At 35.7% G+C, this 21,057-nt stretch overlaps 1 protein-coding gene across 6 annotated transcripts in view; it reads right to left on the bottom strand.

Annotated features, from left to right (window-relative positions):
* Positions 1 to 21,057, bottom strand: part of DACH1 (dachshund family transcription factor 1) — a 361,366-nt gene that overhangs the window by 117,225 nt on the left and 223,084 nt on the right. For 3 of the 6 annotated variants that reach the window (XM_085215752.1, XM_085215750.1, XM_085215751.1), the window contains exons 4-5: positions 1,835 to 1,990; positions 1,148 to 1,320 (exon numbers count right to left, since the gene is read on the bottom strand). In XM_085215752.1, coding sequence (XP_085071878.1) covers positions 1,148 to 1,320; positions 1,835 to 1,990 — 329 coding nt within the window. The remainder of the gene's footprint in view (positions 1 to 1,147; positions 1,321 to 1,834; positions 1,991 to 21,057) is intronic. The other 3 variants (XM_085215753.1, XM_085215755.1, XM_085215754.1) reach the window with 1 other exon arrangement.

The raw sequence follows: 21,057 nt of genomic DNA, 5'->3' as shown, positions 1-21,057 counted from the left end.
TGTGGCACTCCACTGAACTCCTTCCAGGAGATCCCTGTCTTTTTTGTACTGGGGAGCCTGGGCACAATACTCCAAGTGAGGCCTCACCAGGGCAGAGTAGAGGGGAAAGATTACCTCCCGTGACTTGGCTGGCCAAACCCTTTTCAATGCACCCCAGGATGCCATTGGCCTTTTTGGCCACTTGGGCACACTGATGGCTCATGGCCAACCTGTTTTCCACCAAGACTCCAGGTCCCTTTCTGCAGAGCTGCTCTCCAACAGGTCATCCTCCAACTTGTACTGGTGCATGTGGTTATTTCTCTCTAGCTGCAAGACTATACACTTGCTTTTGTTAAACCTCATCCGGTTCTTCTCTGCCCAGCTCTCCAATCTGTTCAGGTTTTGCTGAATGGCAGCACAGCCTTCAGGTGTGTCAGCCATTCCTCCCAGTTTTGTATCATCAGCAAATTTGCACTTACTGAAGACAGTTCAAGTGAAAACAGAAGAACAAAGGTGCAGACACCACTATAAAATCGAACAGTGAATTATCAGCAGAGCATAGATATATCCACGTTGAGTAAGTCAGACATTAGGAACAGAATCTAGTCCTGTTGACATAGTACCTCAAGAAACAATTCTTCTAAAAGCAATGTCTGAACACCTTGTATCATCAAAGATATGACAGAGGTGCCATGGTAGGCCTCCAATGGAGATCTTACATTTGCAAGTGCAGATACCTATGCAACTTAGAGGCAAAGTATCAAGCCTTTCAGCCTTCCTCAGATGCTTGGAGTATCTTAGAAATGCTTAGAACTACAAGTTGAAAACACAGGCAGACTGTCTTGATCTGTTCCAATTTAACAATGAAGTAGTTTTTAACTTGACATATAGAGGAACATGCTATTAGATAACAGACTGTTAACAAGAAATCAGAAAGCAATGTATTCTGTATGAAAGCTGCCTCAAGTTGAGCACTGTTTTACTATTGACTATGAGAGGGGAGAATCAAGAAGGTAAAACTGGACACCAGCAGCCTACTTCTTCTCAGAGCTACAAAAACTGTTTTTCTTTTATGTACTGACCTCATGACTTACCTTAAAGCTTCTGACACCTACTTATCTTTGTAACAGATGTGAATGTGCAACAATTTTACCTCTTTTAATATTACCTTAATAACAGATGTCTCAACTCTGGATGGAGGACTCTGCACTTGTGCTGCTGCTGCCATGTTGGCAATGGTACTAAGGTGATTCATCTGGCTCATTGCCATTGTGACAGATGCTGGAGGTAGGCTCACAGGAATTAATGGGTGGGGCATCATCATAAACGGAAGCTCCAATCCTGGAGGGAAAAAAGGAAAAGAAGGAAATAGGTTTACTTATTTTTGCATTTTTATTTTTTTCTCCAGATGGACAAGACGTATGGTTAACATTTTAAGACAATGAAGCAATGTGTCAGTTCTTCTCTGGGTTATACATGTGTAAATCATAAGCAACAGTGGAGGGTTTTTAAACACAAGGAGAGGCTATGCCTCTTAATTTGTTCATATCAATGTAATGTACATTATCATTGACAAACAACAGTAGTTTATTAGGTTTTCTAACGTATTCTGCCAGATGCCTTAGCAATGCATTACTATGCCACTTATCCACAGGTTATCAATTATTTTAAGTATTGCAACATATTTGTTCTTTCTCATCTCCACTTCTCCTGATTGTTACTTTGAAGGAAGTATTCTAACACTCCCCACATCTTTGATTCCTATCAATCTTTGATAGCCTATTTATGTAAACACAAAATAAAGACAAGTATTGGAAAACTGCTGATATTAGTGCTGAAAGATGTCAACCCGTACCATTTGGCAGAAGGTGGTTCTGTTGAAGAGGATTGAGAGGATGGCTAACTGGAACATTATGTTGTCCAGGCAAATTGGGGTGGTTAATAGAGGCCTGTGATCCTTGGGTGGGGGGAGACTGAAGTTTTTCTTTTTCCCAAGAACAATCACTGCTGCCTGTGGGGAACGAATATATATTATTTGGATGAAGGAGGACCCCAAATTTTAGATGTTTGAATACTGAAGGAAGGTCAGTACTTTAGCTTTTCTTGGAAGGAATAATTTTTATTTTTTGAATATGTGGGATAGGGGAAGGACTTTTTTGAGGTTTTGTTGTTTGCTTTTCCACCTACTGAAGAAAATGTAAGGATAAATTTTGAAATCCAGCCAGAGCACAAACCTAAATGTATTATAGTTGTGCTCCTTCATATGAAGTTTGTGTTTGATGTATTAATATTTTTACATATACTTCTGCCATTAATAGCAAGTGGAAAAAAACTACTTGTGGAATTTGTTTTATACGTGTTCATTATGTCTGAAACAAAGAGTTTTGCCTATTATGTCAATTCAAATTCAAACTACATTAATATTTCTTCTTGTATTCATGAATGAACAAACACTGTATAAATTAACTAAAAAATTCATTTACTGAAGGCACCGGCATACGTTCATACATGACTGGTTGACATTTCTGTGTTGAATATTCAATTTTTGTTTCATATGATTAATAGAAATATATGGAATTGTTTAACGATTCCTGAAGTCTTTTGCTAGTGGAATGGAATGCGGACAAATTAGGGTTGAGAAATACATTTGTGAAATATTCTTTTTCGTTATAGCAGATTCCCTGACACAAATACGCACAGGATTAAATGGAAGAATACATTTAAAGGACAATAAAAATTCACTTAAAAATTTTTAGATTTGTTCTGAAAACACAATATTCATTGTGCATATTAAGGTGTAATGTAGAGACTGAGTATATCTACACACCCAAAGTATCCATATAATCATTGTATGAGTTTGTATGTTTATCGCATACCATCAATAAACAATGTTAGAATATATTAATATTCCTACTTGCGTGCATTCTCAGCAGCATGAATGCACATCAAGAATATATGATCTCCTTCCTTTTCCTATGGCATGCAATGTCTTCCTCCTTACTGAAATTTCCTACTACTTTCATGAGAACTGATAAGTCTTGATGAGTCAAAACTGATTTAATCTAAATTTAGCATTAGGGAATACACTAAAGTGCATATTTCTGAATGTTTTTCTGCATACATCTTACTACGCAATAAACAGGACCTGGAAAAGAACAAAAGTAATACTACCTCCTCCTCAATTTGGTAGAAAAGGAATTAGCACATTAGTCTTACTTTTTGTTTTTTTACATCATTTTTATGGGATGACAAAAGCACAGAAGTTGGTAGAATTCCAATTTAATTTCTCTACATCTATTAAAAACCTGATTGTAAAAGCTGTACAACACAGTTTATAATGAAAAAACACTCCATTATTGCCGTGATATTCTTTCCCTTGTTCCTTCAACAAGATAGTAAAGACTCAATATAAATCCTAACTCATTAGCTCAATACTGTCTGTATCCCAGTGTAAATTGTTCAGAAGTAGGTAATGAAAATTAAGTCCAAACTCTCCCAAAATCAAACAAAGCCATTTTATGAAACAATGAAAAGAATCAATTATATTAGATACTTTTAATGTTTTACAAGAAATTGTCACCACCTTTATTCAGTGTACGTAGCCAGTCTGGTTAATATCTGACTGAAATCTCATCACCTTTGATAAGAGAACATATTTTCTCATATTCTGAGAACCATCAAATACACACATAAATAAAAGTGATTAATAGCAGCAGGAAAAAAATTCTTCTAATTTCTCAACTTTTTGTGTATTGCTGCTGTGACATATACATCTCATTTATTCCAAATGTTCATTTCTGACCGTAGAAATAACAGTTAAATACAAAAAAAAAAAATGAATTCATCTCAATTAACTTAAGACAAAATGTAGGTGTTGATGCCAATATGTATTTAACAGAAGAAGACAGGTAGCTCCAAAGGGCCATTCAACACATCTTTGAGTGCATAAAATAATAAAGCATTTGTATGACGCTTAGGGCTTCATTACAAAATGACCACCAAAAATCTGACTACATAATGTCAAATATTGGGCATAAAGAAGTCCAATCTAAATTTTTGCACTTGTTAATAAAAAGTTAAGAACTTTCTTTCTGGTATATGTTGTATCAGAGTACATCCTGTTTGTCCATGCTGTCTTGTGGTGGCTAACGTGAAGCCAGAGTAAGCCCTGTGTGTTGGTTGGTTAGTTTAACACAAGTGGAACTACCCCGTGATCATGATGTAATCAGTACTGCCTGGTGACCAGGTAATGCCTACATGCACATGAAATGGAGAGGGAAAGACCATAAGAGACAAATGGAATGAATGCCCTCTGGGCTTGCCTACATCCCTCCAGTAAATGCAGAGAAAGCTTTTACAGATGGATTAGACTTATATGGCTTAAGTAAGATAAATCTAGGGCAAAATGTTTTGCTTTTTTAGCTACAAACTCCAATCATCATCCACTGAAAACTCTTATTTGGACACTTACTTCTGTTCTTAAAAATAAAAAGTATGCACAGTGTTGGGGAATGGCTGCGAGAGCAGGGCAGACATGAGGCTGTGTACGAGCATAACTAGTGCAGCAGCACAGGGTGTATTCTCATGAGAAAGTATTAGGAGTTAAGATAGGAGACACAACATCCTTGGGCAGCTGTAAACAACAGGCCTTAAACAGCAGGCCCACATCCACAGCTGTGCTCTGTGGATGTGTGGGGGGCTGATAAGCGGATGAGCTCAGTGGCAGATGTGAATGCTGGCTGAGCATTGGTTGAGGCCAGGCAGCCCACCTAGACGCCCACCTTGTGCTCCAATAGTAGGTGAACACATGTGTAGTAGAATCATATATAAACTCTGTGTGTGCAACAATAAAGTGAAGCTTGATCACTCATATTGAGTACTGTTGTGCTTCCCCGCTTGAGAACAATCTGATTAGGACGCTATCCGCGGCAGCACAGTTTGTAAAATATGTTTCAACCTGGGGCAAAATTCTTGAATTTATACTTAAAGTTACTGCATTCTTAACCAGAACAATTTTACAAATCAGTTAAACAATTTTCTTCTTAACTTTCCCATCCAAAGATGCTAAAATACATATGATGCCATATATATATATAAGATATATAGAGAGAACACATTATATATATGTTATACAATATACACTAGTGAAGCCTGGAGAAAAGAAGGCTGCAGGGTGACCTCATTGCAGCCTTTCAATACCTAAAGGGAGGAGAATCAACTCTTTGAAAGGGTTGATAACTGCAGGACAAGGGGAAATGGTTTTAAGTAGAGGGAAGGAAGATTTAGGTTGGATGTCAGGGGAAATTCTTTACAGAGAAAGTGGTGAGGTGCTGGAACAGGCTGCCCAGAGAGGTTGTGGATGCCTCGTCCCTGGAGGTGTTCAAGGCCAGACTGGATGGGGCCCTGGGCAGCCTGGTCTAGTATTAAATGGGGAGATTGGTGGCCCTGCCTGTGGCAGGGGGGTTGGAGATTCATGACCCTTGAGGTCCCTTCCAGCCCTGGCTATTCCATGATTCTGTGATTCTGTGAATATATGAATATTTGTTAAGATAGGCACAGAATACTTCTGCATTTCAGTGTCATAGAGCTGGTGAACTCCCAATGATATTTTCCCTATTTAGTATCAAGATTATCTGCAGTACAGTTAATTTCATATTACACACTGATGTTCAGTATGGAGATGGTGTCAATTCCACTGTAAACTTTCCTAATGTGGTCACTGAATGTTGCATGGTTAGTCAAAGATTGCCAGTTATGGCACTAATTATGTGGCTCAGAAATCAGAGCTTTTTAAAATTAGTACTCCTTTCTGCTTCCAAACTACACTGTCTGTTGTTTCAGAATGATATCAAAGCCAGTAATAAATTGGGATAGAGAATATAAGCTTAAGATAGCAAAGCATCAAGGCTAGTGTCTAGTCAGTGACATATCATTTAGCACTTGCAGTTTGGTATTGTCTGTGAAGATGTGTTTACAGTGAGTCATAGACAGAATCCAAACCATAATATTAGGAACCACTTTCAAACTACATGCTGTTGCACTTTTAAGTAGACAGATAGAAACAAATAATCCTGGACATTTGCTGTGAATTTCTTACATTAGTTAAGCATAACAATTTTCCTCTCAAAGGAAACAGTAATTTTCATTAATGTCAAAGCAAAATAAGTTTAATTCCATGGACACTACTCACCGTCTGCTCAACTAAGTGCTAAGTGCTAGCTGCACATTCTATCACTTTTTGTATTTTACTTAGTCTTAATGCATACAGTGGTATCAAAGAGTATAAAAAATCTGTTTCCTTCTTTCTCTTCACTTGTCCTGCTGAAAGCATTCATTTTTTCCAGTTTTCATCAGTAGTTGTCAAGTCTTTGTAATAGGATTAAAAGTCTGGACACCTGACATCCCTGGGTACTGCAGTTCACTCTCATAAAAGCTGTTTGCTTTAAATTGAGAGAAAATCATTTTTTAGTGGCATAATTAATTAAATTATGCAAAGTGTTCCAGATTCAGCACAACATTTTCTGAAGCAGCAATTGGAAGCTCTACATTGTATTCAAACTTACATTGCATTTCAATTGATGCTGCACTAGGCTGACCAGAGTAGTATTTTCAAGGCTTTCCGGCACAAGGGACTCAATTTAGAAACGTAGATGCTTAATGTTAAGTGTTCAAACTCCATACATGTATGCTTCAATAGGCAATTCAGTACCCTGCTATGTCTTTCATGTGCTAAAGTGCACTTAAAAATTTGAAATTAAAGTTCCAAATGTTAGTACACATTTAAAAATTGAGCTGAAAATGTCTCATCATTAACAGTCTGATGGAACAAAATCAACAATACATTTTCATAATCTAAAACACTACAGAATTCTGTGTTTTTCCCAGTAACTAATATTTCAGCATGTATTTTCCACAATGTCAACTATTTTCTCCCATAATCAGCAGTTATGCAACAAACCATTATTTGTACACTAAGCTGGGTCTCTAAGAGCCTGATGCCTGGATTATTTGTATTAATTTGTAGCACAATTAGGTAGCTAAGGATGGTAATAATAAACAAAAATAATTCTGGACTGGAAAGTAATGCAGTCAAGTAAAAGAAAATGAAGCAGAAAACTAGGCTGCATACTATCAGCCGTGCAAGCAAACTCTGGTTTAAGCACACAAAATTCATTTTTAGAAACTCATCTCCTATTTCTTAATTCCTTTTCCTTTCTCATTCTGTTCCATTTAGCATTCAGTTTGTCTAAATTAATGTTCCTACAAATAAACTAAGCTAGTTCCCTTTATAGCAAACGCGGATATTAGAAAAGGCTCTAGAGAACTGTTGAGCTCTCTTCATGGGAGCTAGGTATCCTTCGTCAGCTGAATCTGAATCCAAATCTCGTGGCTCTAGTGACTGCTCCTCCCAGACTCAATTCAATTCCCTAAACATGTACCATGTGAGACAGCTATAATGATTTTAGATATTCTCACAGTGTTGGTGACACAGCGCCTGCAAGTCATCTGGAGATGGAAGTAAGGCAGCATACTCCTGGGTATCTAAGATAGTAGAAACATACCTATGTCTAAGCAACTGAGTCAAACTTGCCTTGATGTCAGGTGAATTTTAAAGTCAAAACTAGGTTATCTTCCAGGCCCTCAAGTCTTCTCTTTCTTTCATTAGAAAACTTATTTTACGGCATCTTGGAGAGGACTCTGTGCTTGTCTTTAGGCAAGTGAATCCTAGCCCTGGCTCAGGAAGTGTTTCAGGTAATATTATTACATACACAGGCAGTATCATGCAGCAGAAAGACAAAGGAGTCTGAATTTCTACTACCAGCTCAAATCTATTTATTTATTTGTCTGTTTATTTTTTGTATTACTGATCTTCTTTCAGTCCTCTTAATCTTTCAAACAAGCCTGCTGTTATCTTCTGTGTTTGCTGGAACAAATTGTATCTCAGCAACAATTACCAAACAAAGCATCAGTATCAGCTGTGTTGGCTCATTTTTCTGAAGTGGACTATTCTTCACTATCTATGCTATTTATATCTACTGGAAAATATGCACAATAGCATGTTAAAAGTCGGTAATTTTAGCATGTGATGTTGTGGAAGCTCTCATACTACTCTTCAAATCAAATCCTTCTTCTTTAGACTTGATTGCTATAAATTTGTGATTTCATTGTTGTATAATTCAGTTCAGTCTCCTGAAATCAACTATATCCCATATCTCTTTACATGCTTCCCTACTTACCAAACCAGTGTTAGGAGATATATAAAAGACAGAAATTAATAGATAAAAATATTTGTGTAAGACCTCTGTGTTACTGCTTTATCATTAAAAGCAAATAAAATTGTGTAAGTAGTGTCTGTCTCATACTGCTGATATTTTAAAAATAGCATCATTAGCTCTTCCGAGATCACAAAATGTTTGGGAGAACAACTGCTATCACATAGGGAAATTATAAGTTTCCCAAGAATTCTCTGGAATACTCTAGTTCTACTCTGGATAAGCATTCTTTTTTTTTTTTTTTTTTTTTTTTTTTTTTTTTCCTTTTTCTCTTCTAAGCTTTGCCTTCTTATTTTACGGTTTGATAATCATGCTTATGCTCTTAAACAGACCACGAGCAATCCAGCCTCATAATTGAAAATTTTTCTAATTTTATCTAACATAGTGGGTTTATGGGTGTGGCATTTGTAGTTCTGCTATTGCAACTACAAATAGGTATAGAAACAAATTATGAAGGAAAAAAAAAAAAAAAAAAAGACCACTTCTTTGATATATGTTTTCTCACAGAAACACAAAAGCTATGAGAACCTTTCAAATCACATATAGTTTCTTTCTTGTAGGCAATAGATTCAAACTCAAAAGAAAAAGAAGTTTTTGGCCTCCAACACGTTGACTGCTTCTTTTACTATCTTAATTTTATTACACAGGTTTTTCTTGGCCGTGAGAGAGAAACAATAACCACAGTTTGCACTGCAAGCCAGACTTGTTCCCACTTTACTCCACTTACAATATTTATCTTCTGATAAATAAAAATTGTGAATTACAAAAAAAGTAATTCTGGGAAAGAAGATGGAATTCCACAAGCTGAATATCAGAGTACATACACTTAATCATGAATCACAAAAAATTGAATTTATACAGAGTAGTAAGTGAAATAATTTTTACAGTGGCAGTGAATCCCATGGAATATATATTTCATACTTTATACTAATCCTTCATTATTTCACCAAAGAGATTAACACAGGAAAAGCTTTTTTAAAATTCAATGTAATGAATAATGAGACTGTCCAGTGCAAGTGAAAGCTCAGCACCTCAGTCACAGGCTGTATGACACTTACCCAAAAATAGATTTTCCATTTGTCTCCTTCCACAAATACCTATCTTATTTCATTTCATAGATGATACACAGTTTATTAGGATGGTTATACAATGCTGTATGATAAGAGTGCAGGTACCTACTTGACATAAAGTTTTTATGACATAACTATTAATATGCTACAAGAACTCAACCAAAATAAGCAGATAAAAAAGTTGTTTATCTTATTCAGCACGATAAAAAATATTTAGTGAAAATTTTGATTACAGCTGTATGTACTTATTTGTAGATTTTTTTTCCCCACTCATTACTTAATCCAACAATTATATATTTTCAACAAGCAAACAGAACAACAGAAAATCAAGGGAATACAATAGATCACATATTCATTTGGTAATTTGTATTCCCTCTTTTCTTTATTTTACTAAAGAATTATTTCAAATGACCAAAAAGGTTTTACTGAAAGGGAAAAATACACTGGATTTTCAGGAAACCTAAGCACAGGTGGTGGTCCTACTACTAGAGATCCATTTAAGTTAGAAATTCCCTAGTAAATATACATAAGCGCAAAATGTATATACATAAAGTCCGGGATGTAAGAAACCACAAGTTTCCTAATGTATTCTGTAAACAGAAAGTTAAATGCAATCAGTTTGAGAAGACTTTGCCCCACCTCATTCTGTAGTGTTACAACACAGGGAAATGAAAAAGAGAGATGGAAGATGCATTGGACTTGAAGGACGAACAGGCCTCTTGCAAGCCTCTCTAAGGCTGGTGTTGTGCTCTTAAGAGATAGAAGGCCAGAGAAGCTGAATTACTCAGGCAGTTGTATTTTCTGATGATTTGCACAAACGCCTTATAATACATCGTCTCTACAAGACTGGGGCACAGAGCACTTTCTTAAACACTATTATTCAGACTTTCACTCATTGATTTTTCAGTCATTTTCCTGGAAATCAAAGCTAAATGATCCACAATCAGTCCTTACTTATAAACAGATTAATATCTTCTCCAGTCTCCAGCAAATATAACAATGAGGTCTCACAGCAATTATATCGTTCTGCTTCCTGTGAAAATAACCAAAACTGGTCTGCATGAAAACCCACCAGCTGCAACATGTTTAAGATACTCTCTGGAGCACATGGCAGTGTTTCTCTTCCAGAAGAATTTGCCTTTGCTCTAGTGATGTGCGGGGCTGCCCGTAGTCTGCTTCAGGAATAGGGTGTTCCTGATTCATGCCATATCACTTTCACACCACAGAACTACCACACGGATGCCAGAAGCCTGCACAAGTTCTGAGGCTCACAAAGAAACTGCCTCCTCCTCCTTTGGTAAGCAGGAGGAAACTCAAAAGTTTGGGAACTGTCTTTCTTTCATGTTGGATGTGCTGCTTTAGTCTATCCACTATAGTATAATTTTCATTTTTTAGTTCTTATAAAGCATTTTCTATAAGTTTACAGCATAGAAGCTCTCACACCTCAGAGGAATCCAATGAGAATTAAAAACAAAAAAAGAAAAATGCCCTTTTTATAACTTTTAGATACTGAACTTCACAGCTTCAGTATTATTTAAAGGCATACAGATATGAACAAATATGTGTGCTGTGTGTACATCTGTCTACCATCATTTGTATGCACACACAGGCACAAACCACACATGTAAATACATAAAGGATGCAACAAAATGTCAGCATGAAATTCACTAATAAATATCCTCCTTTTAGTTGTATACAAAGTATGCGCTCCAAGCAGCGCTGGTGCCAGTATACTCAGTCTAGCAAACAAAACCAGACCATGAATCATACTGAGTCCATTGTTATTTAACACATACTATGCAGTGTTTGCCACAAAACATGTCGTTATTACAACTGTCATTCAGTATCTCATTATCCTACAGTAAGTTCACAGTGCACTTCAGCCTTTTTTTTCATTGTCTGCATTTCTGTGTTCCAAAACAGAAAGAAGGAAGTCATTACTCAAGAATTCATGCATTCTGAATCTTCTGGATTGCCAAAACTCTTCCTGCACCCGATGGATTGTCTTCTCAGGATGACAATGACAGAATTGACTGGTATGACTCATATGACTAGTAGTAGCAGTAGTAGTAGGGATAATATGTGATACTTAGACCAGATGCACAGCCCTAACCCTAGAAGGCTTAGACTGGGAAGATACTATAACAAATTGTGGGTATAATTACCTCTCACAATTTATGCAGCTTATGTAAAAATGATCATTTTCTCTTTGGAATTTAGTTTACCAGTATTCTCCTACTTTGTGATAAACTGGCACTCTACCTCATTCAATATTGCTACTGTATTTCTTGATGAAGCCTTACAACTATGAACAAAGCCAAATCTTAATGCAAAGGAGCTAAACTATGAAACTGGATTTAAGAAGGAATATGAACATGACATGTTATCACATTTCTTAAAAGTTTTCTTGGAATTACACTAATGTTTTGTAACTATTTTTTAATTATTTTTTCTATTTTTATTTCACTTTTTAAATGGAAAGCAATCACATTTTTAAGCCATTAAAAACAAATAATTTACTTTTCTTTATTCCAGAAGGTATCTGGATCACTGTTATCAATAGTTATCTCTAATGATAAAAAATTTTCACCTACTGTGGAAGAGACAAAAGAGCCAAGACAGTGTTTGAACTTGATTTACGTTTACACCTATTACATCTATTACAAATAAAGATGGTAGGCTTTTCCAGCGCTTAAGAAAAAGACATAAGTACCTGCTTCCTTTTCCTAGTTCCATCAATCCCTTTTCATTACCATAGTTCAGCTGGTCAAGAGGGGAGAATAGGTGCATAACACTAGACAGAAGGAATATATGTAGGAAACATATTAAAAGTACTTTTTCCTTATCCTGCCTAGTCTGGATTAGTTATAATATTCTTCAGTCAGAACTGTGGGTATTAACAAAGATAACCTGTTCTCCCAAGCCTTTTGCTTTCTGGACAACAGTATAACTGGTGGCTATCACACTGTAATGAGGTGGATGCTCGCCTTTAAAGACCATCATTAGATGCCTTCTCACTGGCATGTGTTCAGTCCTCTGTATACCAGATGAAGAAAGATGTTTCTCCCAGAGTTTCTTCTCAGCATTTAACATTGTCAAGCTCAGCGTACGATAGTAGTGGATCATCTTTCATCCTAAGTTTCTCAAAACCAAATTAAAAAAAAAGATCCAAAAATACAATGGATTCCATTGTTGTGAACAGGTGGCTGAAAGTTGCTTGTGGTTGTCCTATTGCACTGGAGCTGCTCGTATGTTTTACTGCATATGAGCATTATTATGGATCATTATTGACTACAGAGAAGTCTGCACTGTTAATTTTTAGATACCTGGCGTCAGATAAGATGGATCCAGATGTAAATCTTTGTGCAGTCTTTTCTTCACAAAGAATGCTTTTTGTGCAATACACAAACGAAACAAAACAAAACAAAGCAAAGAAAGCCCAAACACATTAACTTCTACTATGACCATTTTCACAGTATTATGTAAGGAACCATGATGGTTTCTCTTCAAAAGGAGGTGAATTCAGATCTTTGTTATACTATAAAGAACAGGTTTCCAGGTCTGCACCTTGCTAAAAGCATCAAAGCAAGCAGACTCAAAAATGTCTCCTAAGCATTGCTTAGGAACAGAGACCTTTTTTGGTGAGACATAGTCCACATATGCATGTCCAAAGAGAAAAAATCATGCATAATGTGCTGTAAAAATTGTTACTATTCTTCTAAGAAAATACAAGTGAACTGACACTTTGTAATGCATACCATTTAAGTAAAGAAAAATAGCTATGTTGATTTTAGCTATGTTAGGCACAGACCTTGAAGTTAAATATTAGACAAGAGCCAGAGGGTTCCTTGATACTCAAAGAAAATAATTGCAAAAATTGTGGCTGTTTTTCTAAATTATTTTTAAGTAATTTTATTATTACTATTGTTGTTGTTGTTGCTGAGTATTATTGAGGCTTTAAAATAAATTTGACCAGTTTTCCCAAGAACTTTGTTTCACAGACAATGTTGAGTTCCTGACAAAAATCAACATAATGAATACTCATTTCCAATGAAAGCTGTTCTTCTCACTTTGAAATCACCAAAACTAGCAAGTCATTAATAGGTAAAAAACCTCCTAGAAATTAAATCCTAGGAAAAAAAAATAATTGTCTAGAAGACATTAGAATAACTTGAAGTCATATTACTAGAAATGGAATAAAAGGTAGTAGATAGTCTGTACCTGACACACAAACTGGGCATAGAGCTTAACATTCTCTGCAGGATGTGGGATATTTAATTTCACAATCATATTCAGCAGGAAATGATGTACACATCATTTTTAAATATCTTTCTCTTTAAAAGACTGAAGTCCTATTGCCATTGAAGTCAGTGAGATTTGAATAAGGCCCAAATTTAATTCCCGCTTCTTTGATGTTCCAGTCTGAGCGCTGCTGAGTTCAAAGACACAAGTTCTACTTCAAACTAGTGTAGAGGCATGTTAGCTCAAGAGATGTACACATGCTATAAACTGGCTATAAAGCTTAGTATCTTGTGGCTAATCTATGAAGGGCTAAAATACGTTATTTATATGAAATATACAATAACAAACTATTATTTGTCCTTTAAAGTGATTCACAAACAAAGGAAGTTTAAAAATCAGGACTCCCCTTAGATTCCAGAGGGATTTCTGTGCAGCCTTCAGGACTGATATTGTGTTAAACTGTTAGTACGATTTTTCAAGCAGATTACTCTGAACATAATGCTTTGAAAAATTTAAAAAGGAGAACAGATAGCAAAATGTCATTTCTTTCATAGCTACAAAATGCAAACTCCAAGTGTTTTAACCTAATGAATAAATGAGTTTGTCCTTTATGTATAAAATATAGTTTGTGTTTGTTGCACAAGTTTTTTAATAATAGATGAATTTTAGGTTTGCTTCAACAGATTCAATAAAGTGTGATTAATTTGGTTTTTCAAAAATGCAAACTAGACATTACTATATTACTCTGTAAAATGCACAGCTTGCAACATTATTGTCTCTGTGGGATCTTAAATTGAATTGTAAAATGTGTCTTATTTCCAGTTTGATTTATGTAAGAAATTTCCGTGGATAATGCTTTTTTTTGAAGTTTCGGTGCCTTCTGCAAAGAAACAACACATAACTAAAAATCATGACACAGTTTATTATAAATCACAGCGAAGTTCTATCATTACATAATATTCCCCTTAAAAACCATATACTGATGTCACATACTATGCTCAATTCAGTGAATTAACTTTTTTCTGAAGTTTCATATTATGACAGATTGCATAACACATTTTTGACACGTTCTATGATTTTATAGCGATATTCTAAGTCATTACCAAATCTCTTATTCTCTAAAAAAGCTTTCCTGTGCCCTGAGAATTAATCTATGATACCATTTAACTTGGCTTTTTGAAGTAAATATCACTAGATAAAAAGCCAGCTGGTTCTGAATAATGGGATACTTGAATGAATGTATTAGTGTTTGAAAATGAGAGTACAAATCCTTTAAAAAGATTAATTTCCATAAGAAAGATAGCTCACAGATCTACAAAAGAATAAATTCAAAACATAATAAACTGGCAGAAAGAGAGGTAGATTAAAGTAAAGGCAGCAGCACCTTGTTATTGCAGCTGTTGTATAGCAGTGTTTCTGTATCAATTACAACATTTGGTAGGTAGGGCAGACTCTTTGGTTTCACTATAAAGCTCAAGTCTGGAATACAGAGTACACTCTATGTAATAACTTGAGTGATGATTTTTTTTTCTTAACAGAACATAACTTTTGTTTGTAATCAAGTCTGTGGGAAGAGTTACAAAGACGCTTCTGACTTTAATGTGAAAAGCTAACCTCAGTTTTGTTTATTATTAAAGATTTGGATATGAATTTATCTTTATCATGGAAAGAGCCTGCCTTTATCACAGCACACAAATGCTGACATCAGCATGTAGACTGACTTTTGTTGTCCTATGGACTTTATTTTCAATATCCTGTTTCAAAATATGTTTCCTTGAACGGGTCTAGAATTCTGTTCACGCAATTACTCTGGCCAAACATTAATGAAAACAAAGTTTGCTGATGCCAGTAAGTACTGTGGATTTGCATAAAACATTCTAAGGCTAAAGGAATTAAATCACGTTGGGCCAAACTTTAACGTATGTGATTTGTTTTTTTGCTGTTGTTGTTTGACTTGTTTTTGTTTTCTGGGGAGGAAGGATGGTTCCAGATTCCAAAATCTCCACGCACAGTTTGTCTCTGGGATGTGTGAAAGTCAGATCGATCTACGTAACCTGCTCTGGACAATAATTCAAGTTTTTCAAGAAACACCGAATCCTTGAAGGCATCCTATTAATGAAGTCTAGAGCATTTTATCTGTCAACCACAAAAAATGAACTCTTTCTTCTGTGTAAAAAGTCATTAAGTACTGAATATATGAGTAACAACACAATTCAAAGCACAAAAGTTTTAAATTCCAGTACTTACTGCAGAACTGCTAGAGAGCAAATTTAATGGGAGACCTGTGAGTCTGGACCATACCCAGACAGATACAAGTTTTTATACAAGGCACCTGAAATACAGTAGTAGAGATTTATATTTAGCCAGTTCAGATTGATTTTCAAGTGACCAGATTGTAGTGCCACCTTCATAAACTTTGACTCCTTTGAAGTTGCAACAGGAATCTTTCATTTTCTTCTTTTTTTTTTTTTCTTTTTTTCTTTTTTCTTTTTCATTTCAGTTCGGGGTACTTTGGTTTATATCATCTCATATATTTAGAGATTTGTTACTTATATGTCAATACATTTTACAATAAATGAAAATTTTCTTTTTCATATTTTGCCGTTTTGGAAACTCTCCACAGTTGGAACAGAAGTACATTCTGAAATGTCAACTTTTCATATGCAACCGATATTAAAGTGTTCCTAACATGTAATGTCTTTATACTGTAAAGGAGATAGTGATGAAGACTAGAAGTGAATTCTTATATGAATGGTAATCAACATAGTAATTACAGAATGGCGTGATAGTGAAATAGTAAGTTATCTGATCAAAAAGATACCTGATTCAAAGTGACGGAGTCAATAAACAGGCCCTGACATTTGAAACAAAGTTATGTATGACAGAACTTGTCACCCCAAACCTCATCTATGCAAAGAGTATACTGCATGGTCATCAGACTGTAGTAAGGAGAATTTTTATACCATGATAACTCATTGATATCCTTCCACAAGCCTACTTCTCATCAGAGGTATTCTTAGATAAATATTGTACTGAACATGCCAGTACATATAACACACTCACTAAAAACGGTTATATCATGCAAGCTTTCTGTACTATACAGGGCATTCTTCTCTGTTATACTTTCAAGCATAGAAAAGCTTGTTTTTGTACGTGCTGAAGATAATGACAAACTTCAGTCAGGGAAGCACCGAGTCAAAAGACTAGAATTAGATCTGTGCAACAGCTCCGGTGACTCATACCAAAGATCATACTTTCCTCCATTATTTTAATTTGCTAAGTCAAATAAACTGCCAAATTCCCTTGTATACTTAGAGAATGTTGCAGACCTCCACATAGAAATGAGCTTTCAGTGATTAGGAATAATTTAAACCAGGTAACTGAAACCGAAAACAAATCAGTATGCCAAAATTAATGCAAATATCTACTGCTATGCAACTGAAAAGAGTTTAGATGTTACAAATAATTTCTCTTAGAATTCAGTGATATTTATTGTGATTCTATGATTCTTTGTAGTCTCTGTTAAAGCTGGCTACAAAATGTTTACAGCAGTTTTCTGAAAGCAACTCCAGATTCCTTTTTAATCATACTACTTCAGGAAAGCTGCTTTTAGTTAAAATACAAAAATTGTAGTTACAAGGTTTCTGCAAACATAACTGCCATTCCATTAAGGAAATGGCACAGCAAACAGTAAATAGTGGCCTCAAGGGAAATGTAAGTATTGATTTTATTACTATGTTGGTTGGATTGTATTTGCAATTGTCAACTCTAATTTTAGCTTGTGCATTAAGTATCCTTATAATAGCTTAAGGAAAAAGCAAATATTAATTAGAATATATTGATGATGTTTTTATGTCTTAGATTTAGTACTTACCAAGCATATATTGTGATAAAATACAAATCTATCTCTTGCTTGTAAACGTAGCTAATAAATGAATACATAGAAATGATAATTACATGGATTACATGATACTTTTTGTGCATCATATCATCTGCTGGGTGCAATTACTTAAAATTAAAATTACAATGTAGTATGAAGGTATTTATTATTGCATCCAGTTATATTATGGCAAATGAAATGACGTCACTATTCAAATACAACATGATCAAAGCATAGATTGATTGTGACCTTCATCCTGTCAATTGCTTTTGGTAAGTTAGATCGTTACTTGCGATATAGCAAACTATTACCAACAGAAACCACAGCAGGATGGGTTTTATTTTCAAGTTCCATCAAAGATAATGCAACCTTTTTTCTGCTATTTAATTTAAAACAGTACCTTCATAAGCCCAAACTTCTTATATACTGTTGTTTGTTTCTGGTAATATTCACATGTACTTAGCTAGCAGAATAGATTCATGACTTGCATTTGTATTGAACTGCAATTACCTGTCAGAATATAAAGATTCAATGGCTTCCTCATCAAAGTTTTGCCATCTTGATATAAGAAATGAAAAGGCCGTAACTATGTGGTGACTGTAATTTCAAACAATGTAAAACTGATTTGACAATATTCAGAAAAAGAATTTCCAGGCCACACGTACACCACATTTTAAACCATGTCACTTGTACAAAAAGTGACACTTCAGAAAAAAATCTATTCCCGATAAATTTCTTGTTTAATGTGTTAAATTTCTAAAGTAGCTAAAAATAATTGTTTATGTAATCTACAGTGTTGCCAACTCCTGCAGTTTTATCACCAGTCCTGATGTCATTCATACAAAATCTCTGCTTCAGAAAACATACAAGTATGTGTTAATTTTAGCATCTAAGTTAAAGGAGAGTCTCCCAACTTCCTCCAGCTGTGTGCTGTAGTATCTGAAATTGAGTGGGGGCTCTGTGGCCAAGCGAGTGCCTGGGGTTGTGGGTCTCCTTCCTAGGTAGGGCCACATTTCCAGCTATGCTTGGGATCTGGTAAACACAGACAAGGGTAAATGCCCTGGCTTGGAGCTGTCATACCTGAGCACCCTGCTCTATGTTGTTGCAAAACTTTATCTTAAACCTTGAGAAAACAGCAAACAAAGAGCACTGTAGTGTCAAAACATTAAATTTCAGTCAGGTGGCCTGCAACCCTGCTCCTTCCTTTTCTTTATACGCATGTGCTGACTGCTGCAATATTTAAGGGGTTTTGAAAGGCTGCTTCTATTTCCTGCCAAACAGCAGGAAAAAAAGAAAGGGAGGCCCTGCTGAAATTTTCCTGCCCATCTCCAAACACTCATATAGCGAGGGGTGTGTAGAGGGAGAGATCTTGCTTTGTGCAACGTGGACAGGGCACATCCAAGTCTCAGTGGACTCTTCTGCTTTCTCACACCCAGAGAGAGCCAAACCTGAAAGATACCACCAGCACTTTGCTTACCACAAGGCAAAGCCTCCAGAAGAGCTGTTCTGGGAGCTGGGCAGCAGAGATTCTCCGTAAATTTTCCTCTGCATTTCACATAACCTAACTTCCCCTGCAGAAGATGGTAGGTGAATAAATAGAGGTCTGTTTTGTTTGACATGTATCAATGCATGCAGCTGTATAAAAGTTCAAGGATCACATTTGTTATGCATGTATTTATACCTTCTTTCCTCTCAGGGGACATCAAGATCTTAATCAAAAGTCTCAGTAACACTTAGGTGGTGCAGAGAGGATTGTTTGTGGGTCACCTGATGAAAGCAAATTTCTCTATTCATGATTGCTAAAATGTACGTCTATTGTTCTTAATGAGCTGCTATTTATTTTATTCACAACACTATAAGTTTAAAATAAATACAGAAATGCACAAATTAAATATTAAATCTAAAGCACAGTCTTTAGCTTACAAACAGGCACATCTCTCTAACACAATACAGAAGGGCTTCCACAAAATAAGTTCAAAAGGCCTGAGAGAAAAATAAAACGGAGACTACTCAATGTTGTAAATAAGACTGCAGTAAGCTCTGGTCAAACTATTTTTTTTTGCCGAGGATTTTCCTCAAGGAAATTTAATATGCTTAAATAACAATATGTAATAACAGTACTGCATAGATAGGCACAGCAATATGGCTGAAATGGTTTATTTCAATATTATTTCAATAGCATTTTTTATTTAAAACATTTGTTTAAATGATGACATTACATGATCACTTGAAAGCATTAGGAAAGAAATTGTTTCTGTTATTATTGTCTAACAAGATCACCGTATTGCATCACTTAACAGGTCTGCGAAGGCAGGCAATAGAAAGAAAACTGCTTTTACTACAAACCTCTTTGTGTATTAAGCAAGCAAAATGATGAAACTTCATGTTTCCTCTAAAACATTTAAGCAATAACAACTGTATTCCGTTCCTCAAAGGAGAATTTACGTGCTTATGTTTCATTATGCTAGATGTTATTAACAGCATTTCTTCCTCCTAAAAAGCTGAATTACAATGGGAGAATCTGCAATCTCCTTTGTTTTTTTCAAAATTGGATAGAAACATTTTAAAAGAGAAAACTATTTTCCATTTACTATAACAAGAAGAAAGGAAAGTAAATTCCAATGTTGTTTGATACAGAGAACAAAATAAGAAATAAACATGCATTATATGCTATTGAAGTGGTGTAAATAATGTCATTGGCAATGTTAGATAGGGTAAATGCTTTATTTTAAAACACTCAGGCATAAAAGTCTTTTACTCTCAGTAAAATCAGTGTTGCGGTGATGGGGAATGCACTGCCACTAACTGCTTCAAATTGTTCCCTTGTAGATTCTGCTGAAAGATCAGAGCTGATCTTTCAGAGTCACATAGAGAAATCTACGTTCTCCCTCCACTAGCACAACTTTCTGCCTGAATAAGATAATGTTGATGAGACTGCCAGTTTTATCCTAGGGAAACAGGGATATATTCCTGGAAGGAACTCAAATTAAAGGAAGGGTTTAAATTTAAATGAGAGGTTTAAAGCATTCCAAAATACACACCACTTCAATAATAGAGATTTGGAGTGCATTAAGTAAATAGTTCTTGGTGACCACATTCTGTAGTAAGCAAGCTGTTTAGAAGAGTGCTTCATGCTGAGTTTTAGAACCACTAGTAAATTAAACATCAAAAACTGTGTGTATGTGCATGTGTGTTGGGGGGAGAGGGGGGCAGTTGTGGAGGTATCTACCATTTGACTAACATAGGGTCCTAGAAGGAAGTTTAAAAGTAATACAAACCCCAATCTCTGTTTTATGGAGGAAAAAATTCTGCACGTTATCATAAGAAACTAGTAATTTCAGCACATAGACAGACTACTCTTAACAGAGATGTATGTGAACGGGTAAGAGTCGTAAGTGCTGATATACAAATCTTTTGAAAGAAACTCTGAATTTCTGTCTTGTGAATGCGCTTACCATCTCACAGATGGCAGCCCAGGAGGGGAAATGATTTCTACAGGCTCACCACCCATTGGTAGGGGAAGGGAGGGAGCAGACACTGAGGCCAGTTTTGACCCTACCCCCTAGAATACCAGACAGAATAGCTTCAAGTCACAATTTCCGTCTTCGGCTGC

Source organism: Meleagris gallopavo, chromosome 1 (genome assembly GCF_905368555.1).
Source record: "Meleagris gallopavo chromosome 1, MGAL_WU_HG_1.1, whole genome shotgun sequence".
Lineage (NCBI taxonomy): Eukaryota > Metazoa > Chordata > Aves > Galliformes > Phasianidae > Meleagris > Meleagris gallopavo.
This window is presented reverse-complemented; position numbering and strand designations above follow the sequence as displayed.